The 23,714-nt window shown below is 37.2% G+C and overlaps 1 protein-coding gene across 5 annotated transcripts in view; it reads left to right on the top strand.

The window, feature by feature from the left end:
- Nucleotides 1–23,714, top strand: part of GRIA2 (glutamate ionotropic receptor AMPA type subunit 2) — a 95,838-nt gene that overhangs the window by 36,126 nt on the left and 35,998 nt on the right. For all 5 annotated transcript variants that reach the window (XR_007905023.1, XM_051790786.1, XM_051790787.1 and 2 more), the window contains exons 3-6: nucleotides 8,386–8,625; nucleotides 12,606–12,802; nucleotides 17,042–17,095; nucleotides 19,476–19,637. Coding sequence is in view for 4 of the 5 variants with exons in the window: in XM_051790786.1 (XP_051646746.1) it covers nucleotides 8,386–8,625; nucleotides 12,606–12,802; nucleotides 17,042–17,095; nucleotides 19,476–19,637 (653 nt within the window). In the remaining variant the exon portion in view is untranslated. The remainder of the gene's footprint in view (nucleotides 1–8,385; nucleotides 8,626–12,605; nucleotides 12,803–17,041; nucleotides 17,096–19,475; nucleotides 19,638–23,714) is intronic.

Here is a 23,714-nt window from a genome sequence, read left to right as displayed (position 1 = left end):
TATGCTAATATTAAAAGTTTTGTTAACACTATAGTAAACCAAGTTAGTATAATAAAATAACATATAAAGCCACATTAATACTAGGCAGCATTTGAAATCTAAGTACTGAATAGCAAATGCTTTCTCGGTAATTTTAAATTTTCATCTTTGGACAGAAACCAAGTATCAATATTCTCATAAATAAAAATACAGAAATACTTGCTAAAGTTAGAAGAATGTTAAGAGTCATGATACCAATGTTTGGAAGCTTACCTGTAAGCAGGTACTATTAGACATTTGTTTCAGTAAGTTAAATGAGCATTTTGCTAATTTTCTTTTCACAATGTAATTGTTCCTGAATTGAACAATTATTACGCTCATTACTCTCCATTTGGAGAGAACTGAAGGAAGAAAATCTTAGCTTAGGAAGACTTGATCAGGAAGAGTTTCCAAACATATGTATTCAAATCCAACTATTTTTTTCTGATTTTATGATTTAAGTTCCTCAGTCATGCAAACAGTCATTCCTAAACTGACCTCACTTCATTGTGTAATGTTGTGTGTTTGTGATACTTTTGTATTTTGAATTTGCAAGTGTACTCTTTAGTTGGCACTTCTTGAGTTTTGGGTGTAACATGATACGCATCACACAAATACACTCTATATGATAAGAGGCAAAGAGCGTATATTGCTGTATTTGTTTCTGAAGAACTGGTTATGACCACAGTGCTAAATATCAGGTTATCTTGCCTATAGAGTTCAGTGAAAAACAGGATAGCGAAATGGAGAAAGTGGGAAAAAGAAAAAGGTATGAATGCATTGTGGTGAAAAGGAATTCTTAAGAAAAAGTAGAGGTAATTAAAAATGGAAGAGTTAATAACTGAGCAAACAGTTTTGGTCCCCCTTTGACATGGCACCTATTTCTCATTGTAGACTTAAGCTTAGTTTTGTTGAATGAATCTGGCCCCTACCTTTTGTAATAAAAGACTAGGACACATTTTCAGTGTTCTGGAAAACAAGGGCAAATTAGGTTTGCATCTGGTTATGTTAGTAGAAGAACAAGAAGTCAAATACAAAATATTTAATTCTTAACTATAACAAAACCTTCTGCTAATTATTCCTTCTCAGGTACCTTTATTTATTTACCCTTTTTCATGGTTTCAACCCAGCTTTCAACCAAGCACCATGCAGCCACTTACTCACTCCCCCACCAACAGGATCAGGGAGAGAATCAGAAGGGTAAAATCTAGAAAACTCGTGGGTTGAGATAAAGACAGATTGATAGGGCAAGGAAAAGCTGCACACACAAGAATTAATTCACAGCTTCCTATGGGCAGGCAGGTGTTCAGTGCTCTCCAGGGCCCCATCACACATAATGGTTACTTGGGAAGACAAACACCATCACTTCAAACATGCCTGCCAATTTACTCCTTTTTCACCCCTACTGTATATACTGAGCATGATGCCATATGGTATGGAATATCCCTTTGGTCAATTCAGGTTACGTGTCCTGGCTGTGTCTTATCCCAACCTCCCATGAAGCCCCAACTTTCTTGCCAGTGTGTCTGTAAGAAAAGCAGAAAAGGCCTTGACTCTGTGTTCAGCAATAACAAAAACATTTCTATATTATCAAGCCTGTGTTCAGCACAAATCCAAAACATAGCTCCATACCAGCCACTGTGAAGAAAATTAACTCTACCCCAGACAAAACCAGCACACCCTGCTTCTTGGAATTCCCAGTTATATGCCATTTTAAGAGAATCTCTCTAGAAAAATGATCACAAAATGAGCTTACTATATTCTTCCCCTCTTTTTGCCATGTAGACCATTGACTATTTCTAGAAAGGACAACATAAAGAAACCCAAAGAAAACCAATTTATATATGAGAACTTGAAAGGAATGAATCTTAGCAGTTGCTTCGAATGTCATTAATGAAATAGAACTTTCATATTTCAATGGCTTATGAGTCCTAATCATCATGCTTTTTTTTACTCTAATAACTGTGAACAGCTTGTGATTCACCATCATAGAACTAATGTCTCACAGGAATAGCAATGTGACTGTAGATTTAGTCTAGGGTGAGAATCCTGCCAAAAACAATTGCACTTTATGCATTATCCACTGGATCACCATATATTTGGAAATACCATGCCTTTTTTCCCTGTCTGCTCCTAGAAGACCAAATAACCCAGAAAAAATGGAAGAATTTGTCTTGAGACAAAGTCTAAATGCTTATTTTTAGCAAGTTTTTATTACGTGGCATAGGTGCCCATCCACTTACCTTTAGAATAATTTCACAAACAAAAGCACAGCTCTGAGGTTCTTCAGTGTACAACTGTGACACTGAGCACTGCTGATGAAAATTTACTTTTACCTGGATTAAAGTTGATCCTGATTTTCTGACTGACCCACACATGAGTTATATCCATACTTTCAAGATTTGTGTTACAGAGAGTTTTATCTAGCATTCAGGGAGCCCTCCCTGGTTTAATTAAATGAGAGATTGTATCTGTTTGGCAGATTTCGTAATAATTTTTAAAATATAAGATTTTTTACTTTTATCATATTATTTGTTGGCATTGTTTACACATGTCTGTAGAATTCAGCTTTTAGACTGAATCTCCTCTAAGTACCTAGAACAACAGTGATTTGACTTGCCCAGCTAGAGGTGGTGCTTTTTACTTGTCTTTCACTTTGTGCAGGAGAGGAGATCAAAATTCCAGTTTTACCAGCCTTCCCCAGAAGACACATGCATGTAAGGACTAATGATTTATCAGGTGTAAAGAATATTAAATGGAGAGTCGGTCACGGTGTTAATCCAAGAGTATTGTGTTTGATCAATAGGCAGTAAGTAACTCGTGGTGAGAGGCAGTATGAGTTTGTGCTGTGTCAGAGGGGATGTTCAGTTTGAAAGAACAGCAGTTGTCTTCTGAAGAGAGTGTAATGGGTGCATGTTTGCATCACAGGAGAGGTACAGAACTCATTCAGCCACTGAAGCACAGGCCAGGGGTATTAACAGGTCTGTCCTGCTGGTGGAAGGTGGAATAACACCTTTTACCCTGTCATGGATTCACCCTAGCCAGCAACAACGCGCTCACAGCCACTCTGTTGCTCCTCTCTGCTCCCAGTGTACAGAGGACAAAATAGGAAGACCAAAACTGAGAAAACTCAGGCATCAAGATAAAGACAGTTTAATAAGTGAAGGAATGAGAAAACAAGTGATGCAAAGGCAATTACTTACCCCTTCTCACAAGCAGACCAGTGCCAAGCCAGTCTCCAAATAACAGCAACCTTGTTAGTCAGAGCCCCCAACCCTCTGCATCCCCTGCAACCATTTATGGCTGATCATGATGGTGTATGGTATGCAATATCCCTTTGACCAGGTTGGGTCAAGGGGTCTGCCTGTGTCTCCTCCTAACTTCTTGCCCACTCACGACTTACTTGCTGGGATGGGCAGAGGGAAAAAGAGAAGGACTTGACACTGTGCAAACACTGCTCAGCAACAGCTAAAACAGTGGTGTGTTAGCAGTCCTGTTTTGGCCACAAATCCAAAACACAGTACCATCAGGTGGCTATGTGGAAAGTGATCGCCAACCCAGCCAGACTCAGTGCATACCCATCTTCAAATAGTCTCAGTTTGCATTTGAAGCCTAGCATAAGTAATCTGTGCTCTATTTATTTGCCATCATAAGCAATTGGATGATTTGGGGGGGATTTTTTTTTTCCTTTTTCCAAGTGAAGTACTTTTTTTTTTAATGGAAGTTGAGATCTATTTAGTTACATGAGTTCAGGACCAAGGACAAAGCCCAATGGAATGAGCAGTTTGAATATTATCTCAAAGATGTTAGCTAAGGCCTGACATGTTCAGGTGTCTGCAGTGTCAGGAAGGGGAGAGAAGCATGGGGGAGGAACCAAGACAGAGGCTGGCATACAGTGGTCTGAAGACCCAGTTTTTTCTCTCTGTTAGGGATGGCAGTGGTGATTCAGAAAAGGCATCGCCCGTGGTTTTCAGATTGTCTGGTGCAGGCAGCTGGCCCTGGTTTTTGGCTGTTGCAGGCAATGTTATTCCATCTATGCCTAAAATCACTGACTGGCAATGGAAGAAAAGCAGTAAATTTAACAGGGGATGTAGTAGCATCCTAGGTGTTGATAATAGTGACATAAAACATTTTTATTTTTTATTGGTCCTGGGATGACACTGCTGTTGTCTCTGTCACCTAATATGCAGCGTTAAAATGGTTTTAATACAGAAGGTCACAGTAGTGTGCCAGTAACAGTGTTCTGCAAAATTCTCACCCAGGGATCCAGAAGTAAACTGATGCTTTATTTTAATGTGCACTTTGAAGGTGAATTATGAGACATTAATGCCTTTATTGTAGTAAGTTCAAAAAGTATTTAGCTTTCACTGCACATGGGAAACAATAATCCATGAGTGTGTGGGAAGGTAGTGAGTTGGTTTTGTCTCAGTGAGAGCATAATAATTTGAAACAGAACAAGGAGTTCCAGTAACTTAAACAGTAAAGCTATTCAGAAAATTCACAGCCTTTTTCAGAAATCTTTGTTCAGCATGAGACAGCTGCCTAGACAGGGCTCCGATGGGAACACGGGTGTTGGGCTGCAGGGTGGGTCCTGCTCTTATGCCAGTACTGACCAGCAGCAGTGAGCACTCCTATGGGGGGGGGTGCCCAGGTAGGGGAACTCTTCAACTCAGTGACAGAGTTCCAGGAGAAGGTGAGTAGGTTGAGGAGTATCAGCCAGGGATAGAGTGGGAGAGACTACTGGTATTTCACCCATTTTTTCCTGAGAAAGGCTGAACAGGGAGACATGACACTTGATAGAGAGGATTCCCTGTCCTCTCTCTGCGTGGCTGGACACAGTGACTTAAGGTATAGGGAGCAATGATGACAAGTTCCTATAGAACTGCATTAGATAGATTTTCAGGCGTCGGCAAGTTCCTGCCTGGTATATCTGACCTGTCTCCTCTGCAACTGCTCCCCTTCCCAGGTGCCCTCACATAACTGGTGCGAGGCTGTGCAAGTGTAACTGAACAATAACGAAGACGATGGTTCTTCTAGCATGGAGGTGTTGCTGACATTAAGTTGGCCTGCACTGCATCAAAACTGTTTCCGTAAAGAAAAAAAGGTGTGTCATTGTCATGGGAGACTCCCTTCTGAAGGGAACAGAAGGCCCCATATGCCAGCCAGACCCACTTCTTAGGGAATTCTGTTACCTCTGTGGTGCCTGGGTTAAAGATATGAAGAGGAAGCTTCCTGCCCTGAATAGTGTCCTCAGATTATTATCCTTGATTCATTTTCACGGAGGCAGCAATGAAGTTGCAATGAGAAGTCTGAGAGCAATCAAGAGACTTCAGGGACTTGGGATGACTAGTTGAGGGATCAGGAGGAGCATGAATGGCATTTTTCTCTATCCTTCGAGGTGCAGGAAATGGTAAGGGAAAAAACAGGAAAAGCCTGCAGATCAATACTTGGCTCTTAGCTTAGTGTTGTCAGTAGAATTTTGGTTTTTTTTGGTTGTGAGTCAGTTTATGTGACACCACGACCTCTGGGACCAGGGCAGTTCCAGTTGTCTGAAAATTAGCAAATGTGACACTCACCTACAAGAGTCTGAAGGATGATCTGGCCTGTCAACCAGACCTCAGTGCCATGGAAGGTCATCGAGCAGGTCATCTTGAATGCTATCACAAGGCACATGCAGATCAAACAGATGATCAGGCCAACAGATTTGTGAAAGGGAGGTCCTGCTTGACCAGCCTGATCTCATTCTGTGGCAAGGTGACCTGGTCGGTGGGAAAGGCTGTAAATCTGGCCTACCTGGACTTTGGTAAAGCCTTGGACACTATTTCCCACAGCATTCTCCTGGAGAAACTGTCTGCCTATGGCTTGGAGGAGTGAAAAACTGGCTAGATGGCCAGGCCCAGAGAGTAGTGGTGAATGGAGTTAAATCCAGCTGGCAAGTGGTGTTCCCCAGGGCTCAACCTTGGGGCCAGTTCTGTTTAATGTATTTTTAACAATCTGCACAAGGGGATTGGGTGCACCCTCATTCAGTTTGCGGGTGACACCAAGTTGGGCAGGAGTGTTGATCTGTTGGAGGGTTGGAAGGCTCTGCAGAGGGATCTGCACAGGCTGAATTGATGGGCCAAGGCCAATTGTATGAGAAACAACAAAGTGATGTGATGGGTCCTGTCTTTGGATCACAATAACCCCATGCAGTGCTACAGGCTGGGGGGAGAGTGGCTGGGAAATAACCCAGTAGGAAAGGACCTGGGGTGCTGGTCGACAGCTGGCTGAGTATGAGCCAGCAGTGTGCCCAGGTGGCCAAGAAGGCTGGTGGCATGCTGGCTTGTATTAAGATTATTGTTGCCAGCAGGACCAGGGCAGTGATCATACCCCTGTATGATGCACTGGTGAGGCTGTACCTCAAAACCTGTGTTCAGTTTTGGGCCCCTCACTACAGGAAAGACATTCATGTGCTGAAGTGTGTCCAGAGAAGGGCAGTGGAGCTGGTGGAGGGTTTGGAGCCCAAGTTTAATGAGGAGCGGCTGAAGGAGCTGGGATTGTCTAGCCTGGAGAAAAGGAGGCTCAGGAGATACCTTATTACTCTCTGCAACTACCCAAAAGGAGGTTGTAGCGATGTGGAATTTGATCTCTTCTTCCAGGTAACAAGAAATAGGAGAAGAGGAAATGGCCTCAAGTTGGGCTAGGGAATATTTAGAGTGGATACTATGAAAAATTTCTTCACAAGAAGGGTTGTGAAGCATTGGAACAGGGCCCAGGGAAGTGATTGAGTAACTATCCGTGGATGTATTTAAAAGTTGTTGAGATGTGGCACTTGGGGACATGGTTTAATGTTGGACTTGGCAGTGCTGGGTTAACGGTTGGACTGTGATCTTAAAGGTCTTTTCCAACCTAAACAATTCTGTGACTCTGTATCAATTTGCAGATTGGACAGAAGAGGTCTGACCATTTTGTACCTAGCCCTGGAAAACCTGCAGCATCCTTTTGTGAAGGGGTATTACTCATCAAGTTTTTTAATCACTTGTATTCTGTCACCTCAGGTAAAATTCTGACCTAATTAAAGTTAATAGGTGATAACTTAAAACTGGCAGACTCAGAATTTCACTCATACTGTTTAGGTGCTTTTAATGGGAGCGTAGGAATAATTAGGACATGAGAGAGGACTGGTAGCAAAACCATGAAAAGAGGATAGCAGTGAGTAATAACAGGCATAAAAGAATAATATTATTTTTTTAAATAAGCACAGTTTTTAAAATATACAATTTCTTTGAAAGGTAAAATATCTTATTAATGCAAATCTAAGAAATTTTAAAAATAACTCAACTTATTTTTGCCCTTATATGAATTATATGCAAGGATTAGTACATTAAATAGCTGGGCAAAATTAGCTTCATTTACACTGTGCTTTCTATCTATAAGCAGGTCAGGTGTAGCAGGGCTTGCTATGAGGCTGAGTAGCTGTTTTCTCTAGAAGGATGTGTGTTGTTCAAGGTGACTCTGCAAACCAAAAAATGCGTAAGTGATAAATGGGAATTAATCAGAGATGAACATTTCCCGGCTGTACTTCAGTTTTAGAACTTGGGCACTAGTATACCCTGCAATGTCAAAGAAGAGAATAACCCAGAAGAACTAACTCTTTTGCACAGGCTGCCGTGGTTAGTCACATTCATCAATTCGCTTAAATTGTCTCCAGTGATAAAAAGTGAATAATCAGCATGTTATTTACACCTATGAGGTTATTCTTTCTGCAACATGACCGCAAGTGTCATCCAGAAGGACCAGCTTTTGCTGAGTCCTATGAAGCAGGAATTAAAATAATGCCTTGAAAAGGAAGGGTTTTAAAGATTGTCTTCTTATTGGTGTTAATAGATTTGCTTTTAGTTTTGGCTTTATATTTCCACAAATGGAAAGTTATTTAAAGTATTCTGCAAAAAGCTCAGTAAGTCTTGACCTCAGAGACAGTTTATTTTTAACATGACAAAACATTATCCACTTCTGTAATGGTATGTGTGGTCATAATGACTCATTTTTTAAATTGCAACTGCCATTGGTGTTTGCATCACTATTCTTTACAGCATACATTGATTTTAAGAATAAGTTGGTGAGCTTTATTTCTGAATTTATTGTCTAGGAATGTGAACCACATCTCTGATATTTTCTTTTTGTTGTTTTTTTTCTTGTGGAAACTTTATATTACTAATACTAACAAATAATAATCTCCATAGCAGAGTATTACTTTTTTCTCCTGGCATTTGTGTGATCAGACATTTTGTCAGACATATATTTCTCATAAATATATCCATGATAGACTTTTCAGTAGTTTTTTTAAATAAATTCTCTCACCTAATTGTCTGTCTGTCTTCCTCCTAGTCTGCTCCCAGTTTTCAAGAGGAGTCTTTGCTATTTTTGGATTCTATGACAAGAAGTCTGTAAATACCATAACATCATTCTGCGGGACTCTTCACGTCTCCTTCATAACTCCCAGCTTCCCAACAGATGGAACACATCCCTTTGTCATTCAGATGAGACCTGACCTCAAGGGAGCTCTTCTTAGCTTGATTGAATACTATCAGTGGACCAAGTTTGCATATTTATATGACAGTGACAGAGGTAAGGTGTGGTACTTTTTACCTGCTCCCTGTTTGCCAGATGTATCTCGCTGAAATGTGGAATTCGTATTAGATAAGTAAATGACAAAAGAAATATTTACCTTCAACAAGTATAAGCATAAGCGTAAGCTTAAATTTAGAAATGAGCTCTTGGGACAGAAACAAAATTGTTTAAATGAGAAGGAAATTATTACAGTATGCACTAATAGAATTGCAAGCTTTAAGCAATGTGAGATTAATCACATGTTGTAAAACAGTTTCTATGAAAAGTTTTCTCTTTTTTTTGTTAAGGAAACATCTAAGGAGAGTAAAAATAAATCTGAGCATGAAGGGCAATCTGCTACCACAGAATCACTCCACACATGCAAAATCAGTAGTTGGGCATGAAGCAAGCAAGAATCTTGGATGCAGATCCCTGTTTCTTTGGAGATTGCTTTTGATAAATACTTGAGTTCCTCTCCTCCATTGAGCTTAGATGTTATTGTTGATATTGATAAACCCAAACCTACCACTTGTGATCAACTAATTCTGTGGTAGGCTTCTCAAGTCCTATGCTCATTTATGGCTGTAATAGTAATAATATAACAGTTTCTGAACTTGAAAAAATCACTTGCAAATTGTGGTATATCAATTAGTTTTCTGAGAAGAAGCAGCATTATACAGAAATGGTGGGGGTTTGACTGTTTTTTCTGGAATTCCATTATTATCATTCCTTTTTCAGGTTCTCCTCACCTAGTAGTCCTTGGCTAACTTTCTTCTATTATTACCTGCTCCCATTCCCTTTAAAAAGGCTATTTTTTGGCTTGCCTGCATGTTCTTTGGTCAGAGTTAAATAATAAGTGCCTATTAAATTATAAGATTAGATTTAAAGGATTTATACCACTCCATGGTTTGTTGAGTAATGGGGTGACATTAGATTCCCTGCATTCTGATGCCATTTTACACCTGATGTTCAGAAGCTGAAGGGACCTCTTAAAGTTCTTTTTCGTTGTCGTAAGCACTAAAGTTAGCAGAGTTAATACTGGTATTTAGCCTCCAAAGGTAATGTCACATGGGACAATGAATGCTCATTTCTCTGACAGAATCAGAAAAATTCACTGTCTTTTTAGAAAGGACGTATGTAAAACTACTTGCTTAGCCAATACGCTGTCAGTCATCTAACAGTGTGTAGAATGTGACCTGCACGTGATTTATATTTAGGAAATACTGAAAAACACCTAGTTCTTCCTGTGATCTGCACAGTCTGGATCTGGCCAGATTTTCTTATTTTCTTTCTTATTTTCTTATGTGTTTGTTTTAATTGTGGCAAGACACCCCAGGGATAACAAGCTCCAAGGCATGAAGCTCCTACCTTTATGTGGAGTAAATCGTTGCTCTACAGTGCTTCCCACTGATTGCACAAGGTTAACCTGCAGAGTTAAGCAGTATGTAGCCAGCAACACTAACATCAAATCCTGAAAACTCAAGTCCACAGTTCCTTTTAACACTTCTGCATAATTGTTGATATAGTGACAGTGATGTATATTTAAGGAATAATATATAGTTTAAAATGTTTCCACCTTCTGGAGTGAGATAAAAAAGGCAAAGAGACTTACTCTTCATGGAAACTGTGAAGGCTAACAGGAATTAGTTTGATGACTTATTCCAAAAGAATCATCTATTGCTGCTGTTATAGCACCTCTGTGGTTAGGGACTGACTGGCGTACAGGGCAATTTCCTCTCTCATTCCTTTCTATAAGAAGTGAGGCCATTCAGTATATGCATGCCCAAACTATTGCTGGCTTAATACAGCATCTATTCTTATGTAATGTGAATTAGTGTCCTTTACCATCCTTACCTCCTCTCCACTGCCAGTGCTAAACAGTGGGTCTTGGAAAAAAGTACTAACATTATTGGAGGATTCTATCTGTAAAAGAACTGCTAATTTATTCAGCCTCTGTTCAATCTTCCTTTTCAGAACTCAGTGAATTAAGAGTTTGTCTCATGATAACCAATAGAGGTTCAGGCATGTAGTAATCCTGCAGCTTAAAAGCAACTGATGTTGCTGGAGTTTTTTCCTCTGCGGAGTCCCACTTCTGTTACCACTCTCCAGATAATTTCACATCCTCAGAAGTATTGCTGGGCATACTTTTTGTTAGTTTAGAGTCTTTTTGGTAATTTTGCAATGCGTTACTGATATCAGAATAAACTAAGCTGTATGGGGATGGCAAATCTGCCACCTAAAAGAAAGCAAGTGATCCAGGCAGCCATTTGACACCTCTGCAGAGAGCACCCCAAGAAGGGGGAAACCCTAGGAAAAATAGAAGATCAGAGGAGTATAATATAAAACCCCTTTGTAATGGATAGTATTAACATTAATAGCCCTTATTAATTTATGCCTAGTTGAGATCCTTTAACCCAGAGGAAACATAAACATATTGGCAGACCTGAAATCTGCTAAATGAAATTTGAAAAAATGATTCAGATTAGGTTTTTCAGTTTGACTGATTTTTTTTTAATTCTAATTTATAATTTCAAACAGTATTTTCAGTTATAGACTTATTTTAATGCTTTTTAATGTTTTAAGGTATTATCTGCATCTCTTGGTTTGCTTACACTACTTATCTTTCCCTTTTAACACAAGTTCTGCACATTTATCTTTAGCATTTGAAATAGTTTATATGTACCATTGGACTGTAGTTTTGTATGATTTTAAAATAAATATTCATTACATGACATACAAAACTTCCTATCAGTCTTCTTTAAAGAGACTTAGAAAACCAGATTATATCCTTTACTGATGACCAGTCTTATGTAATGCTGTATGTCATTATCATTTTCACTGATAAAGCTGAATTGCTAAACACTGGCCAATCATAATTTAATAATGTATTTTCAAACTATGAGACAATTAATTCTTAATGCTTTCCTTCTATGTTTATGGGCATAATCACTATTACTTCCTATGAGAGTTATGTCTGAAGTTTCCTTTACATACCGAGTCAGAATTTGTCTCAATGAAATGACTCCCAAATGTTCAGGGGAGATGAATGTGCAAAAATGTTAATTCTCCTGTAAGAAAGTCTGATTTTCTTTTTTTCTGTAACAGTATCTCCTATCCTTAAAATTGCTCTCTAGGATCATGTAGAATTCTCTGGAAGGAATTTAAACATGACAAGCCTCATTCTTGTACTGCTGGAAATCATTAAAATGGTACTTGTATAGCAGAAATTAATTTCCAGTGGTAATTTCCATGTTTCTATGCTCTGTTATTTAATCCTTGAAAAGGAAAATCAGTCAAGTAAAATCTTCACTGATTTTACAGTATATTGTGGGCAGTTACATCTGTACAAACTTTACAGCTTCCTGTCAGAAATATGCCAAAAGGATAAGATGGAAGCTTCTGTAGACTCCTTGTAAGTGTTAGCATTGAACCTGTTTATCTACGTGGAAAAATATATCTTAGCACATCTTTCATAATCAGGGGTATGACTGTAGGCAACAGAAATAATAAATCCATTACCATCACTGCAGAACATGGGATTTTTGCCTAGACCTCAGTGAGGTCTGGGTTTAAATACAGTACTGCTGAAGCACTGAGGGCAAAAGCAGTTCAATAGCATTTTGTAATAAGCAGCTGATCCTCTTGCTGTAATTGGATCACTCTTCTCCTAGAAGATCTCATTCCCACTATGTGGAATTCCAGCAGTGGAACAGTGAAACTGGCAAAATCCCATTCTGAAGAAGGTTGAAGCAAAACCAAAAGGTTGTCCTTACTAGGCTTTACCTTGATGCCTTGCAGTGATGTAAATAGAAATTTTATGCAATAAGAACTGTTTGGGCCCACATATATCTTTGTTTCTGAGTTCTAACCATGTGTGGCAGGTCAGAAAAGTTATGGGAGATCTTAAATAAGTAATCCCACAAATCACATTCTAGAAGCTTTTTTAATTCCTGAAGCTTTTTTAGTCATATCTTCTGTTTTCTCCTGTGCTTCACTAGGCTTATCAACATTGCAAGCTGTGCTGGATTCTGCTGCTGAAAAGAAATGGCAAGTGACTGCTATCAATGTAGGAAATATTAACAATGACAGAAAAGATGAAACTTACCGTTCACTGTTTCAAGATTTAGAGGTAAAAAAGGAAAGGCGAGTGATTTTGGACTGTGAACGCGATAAAGTCAACGACATTGTTGATCAGGTTTGCTATTCTTTATTCTTCAGTGACAACAGTTAGCTGTATTCTATAAGTAAATATCTTGAGTTGATTTGTCTTGGTCATATTTTTGTGATTATTATGCATCATTTGACAGTGACAGATTTGTATCAAGGATCACATATGTATGAGGCAGAAAGTGAACATACAAATCATATAACCCCTCCCATTACTCAAAGGCAAGATAATTCTATCTGGATGATCCTGTATGGTTTTTAATCCTAGTTATTTAAAATAAAAACAACAATTTACAAAATATCTCATTCAGGCTCTTTCACGACCTAAGTAGTAGACTGCATTATGCGTAGTTGATACACTATTATATGTGGTGCATTATAAATAATTATATTATGTCTAAGGATTAGTTCTCTTTACACCCAGAAAGTATTTTCTCCTTCTAATGCCTTTTCTGAGAACCTTTCACGTCTTGGGAAGACTGTATCACAACTTCTTTCTCATTTAATGTCCTTTGTAATTCATGTTTCTAAGCTCTTTGTCATTCATACTTTCCTTGGGTATCTGTTCATTTTGTCTCACTCTTAAAAGTGTGTTAACCAAAATTGGATGCTGTTTTCCATAGCTAAGGCCTCCTGAGCTTTAAAAAGAACAGGAAATTATATCTTCTCTCCACACATGCAAATTATGTGCCAAAATGATTTTTTTTTAAATTTTGTTTTTCACAGCATCGTCACCATGCTCTGATTCAAATTATTGCACTACTTTCAAATCCACCTCTTTGGTCCTAATGTCTTACTGGCTCTGTATCTTACTACTTCTTTTCGTGCATACAGAGCACAATGAAAAATTGTAAGGATAGTTCCCTGTTGGCTTGAGTTTGATCATGTGAGACTGTGCAGCATCAGTAGGGATATATTATCAGAGTGTAGCTGTATTTATTTAAAGGTTTTTTGAAGGGCTTGTTATTTTGGGCTTTGTTTTGAAGGTCATTACATTTTGGAGAGGCTCAGACAATGAGCAGTCTCCTAAATAGAGTGCATTGTATTTGTGTGTTTTATTTGGAATTCATATCCACAAACTGTTTCTCTAATTTTCAAAATAAATTTGAATTTGATCCTGTTCTTCAGAGCATTTGATCTCTGAGAGCATGATCTCCCTGTCATCTACAGTTTTTTAAAATCATATTTTCTGGCTTGTTTTCCATGTCCAGAAATGTACAGTGTAGAGCAATGATTGAGATAAGTAGTACTTATACGTCTTCTCCAGTTGATTCTGTGTGGCTTTCCAAACTGTTGTTCACTTACCTTACAGTGACTTGTCCGTGACTCTTAGGAGTTTCTAATGATGTCCTACAGGACAAACACCTTATTAGACTCAAGATATTTCACAACTGCTATTTCCTAATTATCTATTAGGCCAGAGAAAGGAAAGATACTGCTTTGACATATTTTGATCTTGTCTATTGATTTAAATATCTATTTGATCTAAACTATTTTGACTCTTTATTAACTTATTATCCAATAGATTCTTCTAAAAATAAGTATGTAATATTCACTATAATCTCTGATATGAAAGTTTGGCTGACTGTTTCTTCAGTTTTTCTGTTTAACCACTTTTTAAAAACAAGAACCCTCTTTACCCTTTAGTTACCACTCATTTTTATAGTCTTTGTTTCATAACAGACCTATTTTCTTCTTTGTCTAATTCTTATTTTGATTGCAGTTCTGGGATATTTTTCTTGCCCTAATTGCACTTTGATAGATTCTGTCTTGTTTAAAGGCTTAGATTTTTTCAGCTTATCCCCATAGACTTGTACTACTCCTTAAGCATACAGATAGCTAAGCTTTTGTTTCTGTTGTTGATTTGTGAGTCACTGAAGAATTTGAGATAACTGAATCATCCACAGAGGTCAGTTAATATCTTTCCAGTTAATTGTTCTCAAAACAGTTTACTGCTATGCCCCAAGTATGTTCTCTTAAACTGCTGTTAGCCGTCCCATATGGGTTTAGTTTGGGAATTTTCTTCACAAGATAGCTTAGCAGTTTCTGGAGTTTCGTCTGTTTTATAAGTCCATTATCCTTACACTCTGTAACCTCCCTTCTTTATATCAAAAGGTAAATTTACTTCCAATTTCTCAAGTAGCCTAAAATAAAGTCTAACTATCTTTCTCCATTTTCTGTTAATTTTCTCCATTTCTTAAAATGAAGATCCATGCTGAACAATGGATTTCTTGGCCTGGGTGTATCCTTTGAGTGTGTTTTTCTGATTTTCTCTTCTAATAGCAGAGTGCTTTAGGTCTTGCTTTCCTACTAGAATTATTTTTTAAAAAAATTGTTTTAATTCCTGCCCCGAAGAAAACATAAGAAATTTTCTTTTCTTCACGAGGATGCCTGAATTAGACACTTCATATCAGTATCCCTTTTCTTTTTCTGTGTATTTTTACTGGAGAAATGCAACAGGCTTTTCCAGACCTTTTTTGGATACTGAAGTATGATGTGCATTCTCAATACAGAGCAACAACTTCTTCACTTTTTTCCTTGCTTTCTATTATTGAACAAACCTTTCATTTTAGTGCTTTGATTTATCCTGCAAGTATTTTAAGCTGTGATGGCAGCCTCAGGTTCACCCAGTTATGCTTTGTAGCCCTTAAATATTTGTATAGCCACACAGTGTGTTTGCAAAGTTGGTGTTTGTCTCATGTTATAGTTTCTCTTCCATATTTCAATGATTTATGTAAGTTGAAAAATATTTAAGTTCCCCAGCTCTCCTCAGACTAGTTTATACTCTTCTTCTCTGATCTGGCAGGTCAGTGTTACCATGCTCTTCATTGTATTGCTACCGTCTCTCCTCAACCAGGTTCCTTTGCAGAATCTCATTTCACCATAACACCCTTTGGGCAGCCATGCAATTACTACCACTAGATTGTCTATCCCTGCTAGAGAAGGTCCTCTGAACTGGTGAACAGCTTTTGTGTCCACAGCTCCATCGTAGCATTTGGAACTACCACTGAATTTCCTCACTTTTGACTGGCAGCATCCTTAGCATTCGTATGGATTAGTGCCACAAGGCAAAGTTTTGTGGGTTGATGCAATAGTACCTAGTGGCAGTTAGAGCAGAGTTACTAACCATTGATCCAAAGGATTGCAGCTGTTGGTTGTTTTCTTGGATACTGATGATGTTTCATACAGGAGAGCTAATCTGTTTGGTCTAACTGAAATTTCTTAGGAACCAGCAGCTGCATAAGAAATATATTCAAACATAGCTCTTAAACCTTTCTGTAAGTATTTAGATTTAAATAATCTGATCCTGTTTTAGGATACAAAGGTTCACATATTATGTATATATTGACCTCAAAGGAGGAATAATTTAATTACTTCTGTGGGCTATGTAATGTGATCCGAGTCTCAAACTCTGGTAATATAAACTCAGTGTTAAACACTACTTTTAGTTATATTTCTGTAACCAAGTACGTGGAATGTCATTCACTAGTACCCTAAGTTACAAGATACCTAGTGTGAATATTTTAGTAATGTGTTAAATGAGGAAATAAATTAATCATCATTTCCTAATTTAAGTTGTTCTTATTGTTCAAAAGCTGGAATAAACTTCTAGACTCCTCTTATCTTCTACATCCTTTCTCTGGAGAAGTGCTTAGCTTCAAAATGCATGCTTCCCCATGCAGACATTGTCTTAATTAGGCTTGTTTGGGAGAACAATCCATGATACCCGTCTGCCAGTGGAGACTGCTGAGAAACCACCAGCTGGCTTTGAGGGAGATTATGAGGAAGACTTAGGGCAATAAACAATTTGAACTTAAAAAGATTTCCTCGTAATGCAGATGCTTTCATTAATGTCAGTGGGCTTTTAAACTTTTTCTAGTTCAAGGAATGTTACAATTCTGTTACAGATGGATCAGAATCTAAGCAAGAGTCTGTGAGGCTCAGTGCTTCTAATGCATGATGCCTGCTCTCTCCTGGCTGAGTTGTGCCTTTAATACACAGCGTAGTAATTAAATTTCAGCTTCTGTGTCTGGAGGGACTGTTCCTCTTGGGACTTGGACTTCAGCTCACTAATTTCTACCAGAAAAGAGTATGTTTGGTGGTGCATTAGATAAAATAAAATGTAAAGCGTTAAACAAACTCATTATCGTATACCATAAAGCTCACAACTAGCTTTTACACCATACCGCATTTTGTACTTTTCAAGTCTCTGTCCACATACCAGGTGAACATCTTCCATTATGGGCATATTTCTTCTTTTTTACAGGTTATCACAATTGGTAAACATGTTAAAGGATACCATTATATCATTGCAAATCTGGTAAGTATTCTTAATATTTAAAATACCTGTATTACTCAGTTTTACTGTTTATGAATGCACATCAACTAGTATTTTGTTTTAAGTGCAATTTAGAAAGCAGAAAAAAGCTAAATGTCTTCATCCTTGCTAAATGAATGCATGTGTTGAGATGATATTTGTTTTATTGACTGAATCTTTTCAGGACTTAATGCCTCCTCTGATATTCTCTTCAGTGGGAATGAAAGTTGCTCAGCACTTCGACAGAGCTTCTCTTTTTCGACATACTTTAGAAAAAGAGGGTACAGAAATTAGAAAAATAACTTTCTGCATCATTGACTGATACATTAATTCAGAAAACTGATAATTTCTCTCTCACACTTCTAAACTACTTAAAAATTACAGTTATCAACTTTCATTCTGTTAGACTAGTGAGTCTCGGATTTATACATATTTATCTCTCAGATTGGCTGGGTAATCAGTTTGAATTAATGTTTCTTGAATGTAGGTGATCAGATAGTGTATATATATATATGTATATATATATAAAGTTTCATAAGGGGAAAGTTTGGAAAACTCACTACATTCTGTCAAGGTAGTTATTTTGAAGTCATGTTTAAAGGTGGAAAGCCGTTTTACTGACATTAAAATCAGCAACACTTATTTACTGAAGCTAGGGAAACTAATCCAATAGTTTTTTTAACAGGCAAAGCAAATTCTTCAGACTTGAATCTCAGTTATCCCGTTCAAGAAAAGAGTTTTGGGGGTTGCATAATGCGAGTGCCAGCAAATAATTTTTTTCATCATTTATTCTTGAACTGTGATAGTGTTTGATATAAATTCCAGCAGGGCCCAGAGTGCCCTAATTTACACTGTCTTCTATAGTCCTTTGAGGAATCTGAGGAAACAGAAGGACCATAGTGTGCCTATTGCACTTCAGGTGTAACCCCTGTCTCCTCCCAGCTTTGATCGAAACACTTCTCCCTCTAGGCGGGCAGAACTCTGAAGAATCCTGATGGTGTGAAGAAGCCTTGTACTCTAAAGACCTCTTTAAAGGCTGAACACTGGGGTTTCATTTTTATATCTTATTAAATAATTTTTGGATAAAAAAGTTAAGGTGCTGATATTCACAAAGCAAGCATAAAAGTCTTAGAAAATTTGAAAAATTTAAATGACTTACATAGATAATATATATTATATATAGATATTATATATTTATATTTATAATGTAGATATGTGTGTTTTGCATTGCAAATGTTGGATAAATAGTATTTTGATTCCTGAGGGAAATTTTAGAAAATATGCCTGGTGGATTTCATTATGTTAACTGCTTGCTATTTTAGCCATCACTTTAAATTTGCAACAGTAATTCCATGAGATCTAAAACTTATTGAATCTTGAATTTTAAAGCAGTTTGATATCATATATATAAAATGTTTATAGTAATTATTTTAAAACTGTTTTTCTGTCAGAAAAGAAACTTATCTAGTACTTGATCATATCCCATCTTCACTGAATCTATCTTCTTTCTTTTTTGGCTGTAGTAGTGTTCTCCTCTAGTCTGATCAATCAGTCAAAAAATTGATCTATTTTAAGAATAAAAAATGCTGATAGATGGAGAAAAGGTTAATAGTATACAATGAATGTTCCTGTTAACTGTCACACTAACAATAATATTGAAGAAGGTTTCACGACCCCCATAAAAGTGTCTGTATTAGCATGCAGCAGCACATCCCTGCTGAGGATCACTAATATGCAATTATTTAGGAGCACCTAGTGTAGCAGTTGTAGCAACTTATGATAATGTGGTCTGAAGTTGTTGCTTCTTTTTGTGTTCACTTTCAACATTCATTTGAACTAAAGTGTCTGAAGTCAGTATTTTGTGTAAATGCATTTGTATGATTATTTGGGCAAAGTTAAATCATGGAAAAAACAGAATACAAGAACTGAAGGAATGAGAAATAGTTCTTTATATCAGAGGGAGGAGGCTGAGGAGATAGTAAGTTGTTCCACCTGCTTTAGAGTTCCTGACAAAAAGAGGACGCAACTGTTCCTGGCTAAAATTTGCTTGCTTAACTCTTGCTCATGGCAGTGTTCCCTTTCTCATTTAAACGGTCCCCTTGAAATGAACAGGATTGTTTAAGAAGTAAGCATGGCAAGGACAGATCCACTCATCTGTTGCTTTATAAAGGCATTTGTCTTGTGAGCAAGAAGAAGGGTTGCTGGCTGACAGAGCCGACAAGTTAATCCTGGCAACCCAGGATTTAAGTTTGGATCCAGTTTGAGGAAAATGTTGGCTTACACTTCTGCAATAGAAGTCATGTGGTAACTCTGTATTTCTATATACTATTGAGAGAACTGACAAAAGTATTGAAATAACACACATAATTTTTTCTGTGCCCAGGGATTTACTGATGGAGATTTGTCAAAAATTCAGTTTGGAGGAGCTAATGTCTCAGGATTTCAGATAGTTGACTATGATGATCCTCTGGTGTCAAAATTTATACAACGTTGGTCAACACTGGAGGAAAAAGAATATCCAGGTGCACACACTAGTACAATCAAGGTAAGTCTTATATTTTTTTAAACCATGCTAGATGGACAGGAAGTGAAAGAATTGAAATATAAAGACTAGACAGAGAAAGCCCTTGAAAATCAACTGTGTCAACAGTTGATTATATTTCTCTGGGGTACTTTTAACATTCTCTGTCATAGGACCATTTGAGCAAAGATGCTACATTCTCAAAAATGTTTAAGAAAACTTTAGTTTCTCTTCTGATCTGTAAATCTGTACCTGACAGCTTATTAGGTAATTCTTTTGGATGTGATGATATGTTAATTATATACTGACTACATCTGATTTTTCTCTTTCTCTGTGTATTGAAATGTTTTAAAGACAAATATTTAGTCCTACATTAGCTTCTGGGGAACACAGATTTAGCACTTTTTTGATATAAAATCTAAGAAATGGTACCTAAGAAATGGTAGGACAGTTGCTTTAAGACAGAGGCTTAAGTCCTACAAAGGCTTTTAAAATTAAATGCTATATCTGATGTACAGAATGATGGTCTCATTTCAGGCCTGAGTCACATGATGTGACACCGGGCAAGTGGTTAAGTTTCCTTACCTCAGTTTTCCTGCTGGATAAAACTAGGATAATTGTACCTTCTTACTTTCTTACTTACGTTATGAAAATCAATTAGTGGCTGCAAGATGTTAAAAATAATAACTCAATTTTAATGCTAAATAATTTTTGGTTTAAGTAATACAATCAGAATTTTTAATAAGAACATCTATTCTTAAATATCTCTAAAATGTTTTTAGACAAAAAGATAAATGACAAGTCTTCTAGGCATAACTTTTTTGTGCTATAGTTTGAATATGAAGTATATTCTTAATTTATAATGAGATGAATAAGAAGTTTCAGCAAGGAATGGAAAAACCATTTTTTAAATTCCTGGAACAAAAGTCCTTTAAAGCACACAACCTTAATTTCAGTTAAAAAATAAAGATTATAGATTCCTTTTTTATGAGGTCAAATTTGGTGGTAATTTAGTCAAAGCAATGATTTTTTTCTGTGGTTATTTTTGTAGTTTAAAATCTATGATGGAAGAAGTGAATTTCTTATTTGATGTTTGACAGAATAAACTGTAATCTGTCTCATGTTTTTAGGTACATTCATATTACAGACATAGTATATATAATCTGTATTGTTCTCATTTAGGAAAAAGAGAAGGGATGTGGCTGTGGGTGATTAATAGAATTGTTTTGTCTCTCTGTTTACTGAGTGCCCAAATCTATCTACCTACCTATTCATGTTGCAGAATCATAGCCTGGAAATAATAATATTGAAATACATGACTGAAGTAAAGAAGTCAAACTGAAACCAAGTTGCAGTTTTTATCACTGATGGAAAAACAAGTGGGTGGGGCACAGTAGCAAGAACTCTGGTTCCTCTGGTGCCACGCTAACAGGAAATTGCATGTGTGTTAAATAACATGAGGTGGTTGCAATGTTTTATTAAAGCACTAAAATATCTTAACTCTATCACAGATATTCTCTTTATTTCTTCCATGATAGGTCCTTTCAAGTCTAGCAGAAATTGAAAGGGTTGAAGGAGGCTATTTAGAATATCTTCTTGTTTTGATTTTGTTATGGATAGGAAAACTAAATTAATTTAAACACTTATTTTCATGAATTTCATTAACTTAGAACACATTTTAAATTCAATTTAAAAGGCTGATCTCTCTTTATATTTTGATTGATTAAGGAACATACGGATTGCACTGATAGTCAAGAAATTGAGACCTATGTTAAATTATCAGATAATTTATAAATGCTAGAGGTATTGATGGTGGGGAAAGTGGAAATATATATTGCAATATTTAGTGACATTGATTATATCAGTTACTGTATTTCTTTGTCTTTCTCTTGTCCTTATACACGTATTACTTGTCATTTTTGCTTGTCATTACATGTAAGGTCAGAGATATGTCACATTTCATTCCTGTCCTTGAGGAAGCAAGAGGCAGGGCAGAATCACAGAAATCATAGAAACAGGGCAAGAAAGGTCTTTGAGCAGTCAGTCACCCGGTCCATCCTCCTTGCCTGAAGGCAGAATCAGATAAACCTGTGCAGTTCCTGTGGGTAGTGATTTCACAACTTCCCCAAGCAATCTATTTCACAGTTTAAATAATCTTATTTTTGGCTTTTGTCTAGCCTCAATCAGCCTTTATATCACGTAATTCATTACTCCTTTATGTGTTTCTAATGGATATGAGAGAGTTCTCCTTTTCAGTTGTCCTATATTTAAAGATGTCTACCTTATTTCCTGCCTAGCTTTCCTCCCTGCAATACTAAATAATCCCTTTCCTTTACATTTTCTGCTCTCTGATCCTGTTCGTCATTTTGCTCTGGAACCTTTCCGTTTGGTACCAAATAGAAATGCCAGACTGGCTGCTGCACTGCATCCAAGTGCTATGCTGAAGAAATGGAAATCACAGCTTCATATATCTTATAGACCGTACTCATTCTAGGGTTTCCTTTTGTGTTAGTTGTTTTTTCTTTTTTTTTCCCCTCTCCTCACCATCATGATGCTATTGAAATATATTTGTCATGAGATACATGCTAACAACCAGATCTTCTTCTGCATTGCTTTCCTTTGCTGTTGTCGATTAAGGCTGTTTAAATGCATTACTTACCTGTCCTTGCTGAACATCACATTCCTTCTTATATTATTATTCTAGCTGTGTTTGTTACCCCTTGCTTTTTGAAATAGTGTACAAACATCTAAGTTACTGAGCAGGTTAAAACACTGGTCTTCCATTTGTCCCTTCAGTGATGAGTAATTTTTCTCCCTTTTTTATTTTGAGGTAGTTTTCTAAATTGTCAGTGCTTATAAATGAGCTTTTGCCACAAGTTCCCATGGAATCTAGGAAACTGTTGCAGCAGATCCCATATGAAATGGATGGAAAAGCTAATAAAAGCCCTGTATTATCAGTATAGAAGTGAGAGATGGTTACATGCCCCTTGCAGGTAATATTATACCTGCGATTGTAAATGTTCTATCATTGCAGACAAAAACATTGCAGCTGTGTTGTATTATCTTTATTTTGTAATCCAAAAAGAAGTGTACATTCATTTCACATTTTAAAATGCAAGTCAGTGGAATATGACTGAGCTGATATAATAAGACATGTCACAGCATCCAAATACAGTCCTGAAAACAGAGAAAGACATCCCTTCTAAGAAAAAGTGCGTTTCAAAGGAACACGGTCCTCAAGAAGCAAAAGCATTGTTAAAAACCTGTTCTTTAGATGCCCAGAAGAGGACCTGGATCAAATTGCTTTAAAAATGCATCTTCACAATTTATAAAACATTAGTTCTAATAAATTGCAGTCTTAGGAATGGGTGAGAAGAAACACTGATTTTATTTCTTGCTGCACTGTACCTGTACTGATAAAACCACAAGATTTAAAGATTAAGCAGGGTACATAAAGCTAGTGCTTTGAAGAGTTTTTCCAGATGGTCTTTTCATCTTTCAAAAGTAAAGCTGATGCACTGTTTACCTACGTGAAATTTATAATATATCTGTTGCAACCAAGGGTGTTATCAGTTCTAAAAGAGCTAATGATGTGTAGATCTAGAAACATACAGTTGAGCATCCTCGTGAATTTCTTTGTCGAGCAGGGAAAAAAAAAACATATTTAATTTTATCAAGGCCTAATAATAACAAGTTGATATCTTCGTTTGATCCATTATTGTGTATTTACAAATATGTTGGGCTTTCTGAGCCTTAGTGTTGTGTCAGACTGTTATGTTTAAGGCAAGTTTAAGGCAAGTTTCTTGTGGAAGGACACTGAAGGACAGCACATCCATTCCCATCCAACCGCTTCAACTTCATTATCTGATTAATTCATTCTGTTTGGGGGCAGCCTTTGGTCTATTTTCAGGAAGAAGCTCAATTTGTACCTCTTGGAGGCTGGTGAGACTTAAGTTGTATTGCCTTCGTGTGGCAAGGCTTTGGTAACAGGGGGCTACAGGGGTGGCTTCTGTGAGAAGCTACTGGAAGCTTCCCCCATTTCTGAGGAAGCCAATGCCAGCCAGCTCCAAGATGGACCTGCCACTGGCCAAGGTTGAGCCC

Source organism: Manacus candei, unplaced genomic scaffold, assembly GCF_025592945.1.
Source record: "Manacus candei isolate 608988 ecotype Guabito, Panama unplaced genomic scaffold, ASM2559294v1 h1tg000028l, whole genome shotgun sequence".
Taxonomy (NCBI): Eukaryota; Metazoa; Chordata; class Aves; order Passeriformes; family Pipridae; genus Manacus; species Manacus candei.
Note: the sequence above shows the minus strand (reverse complement) of the source record. Positions and strands in the feature narration are given on the sequence as shown.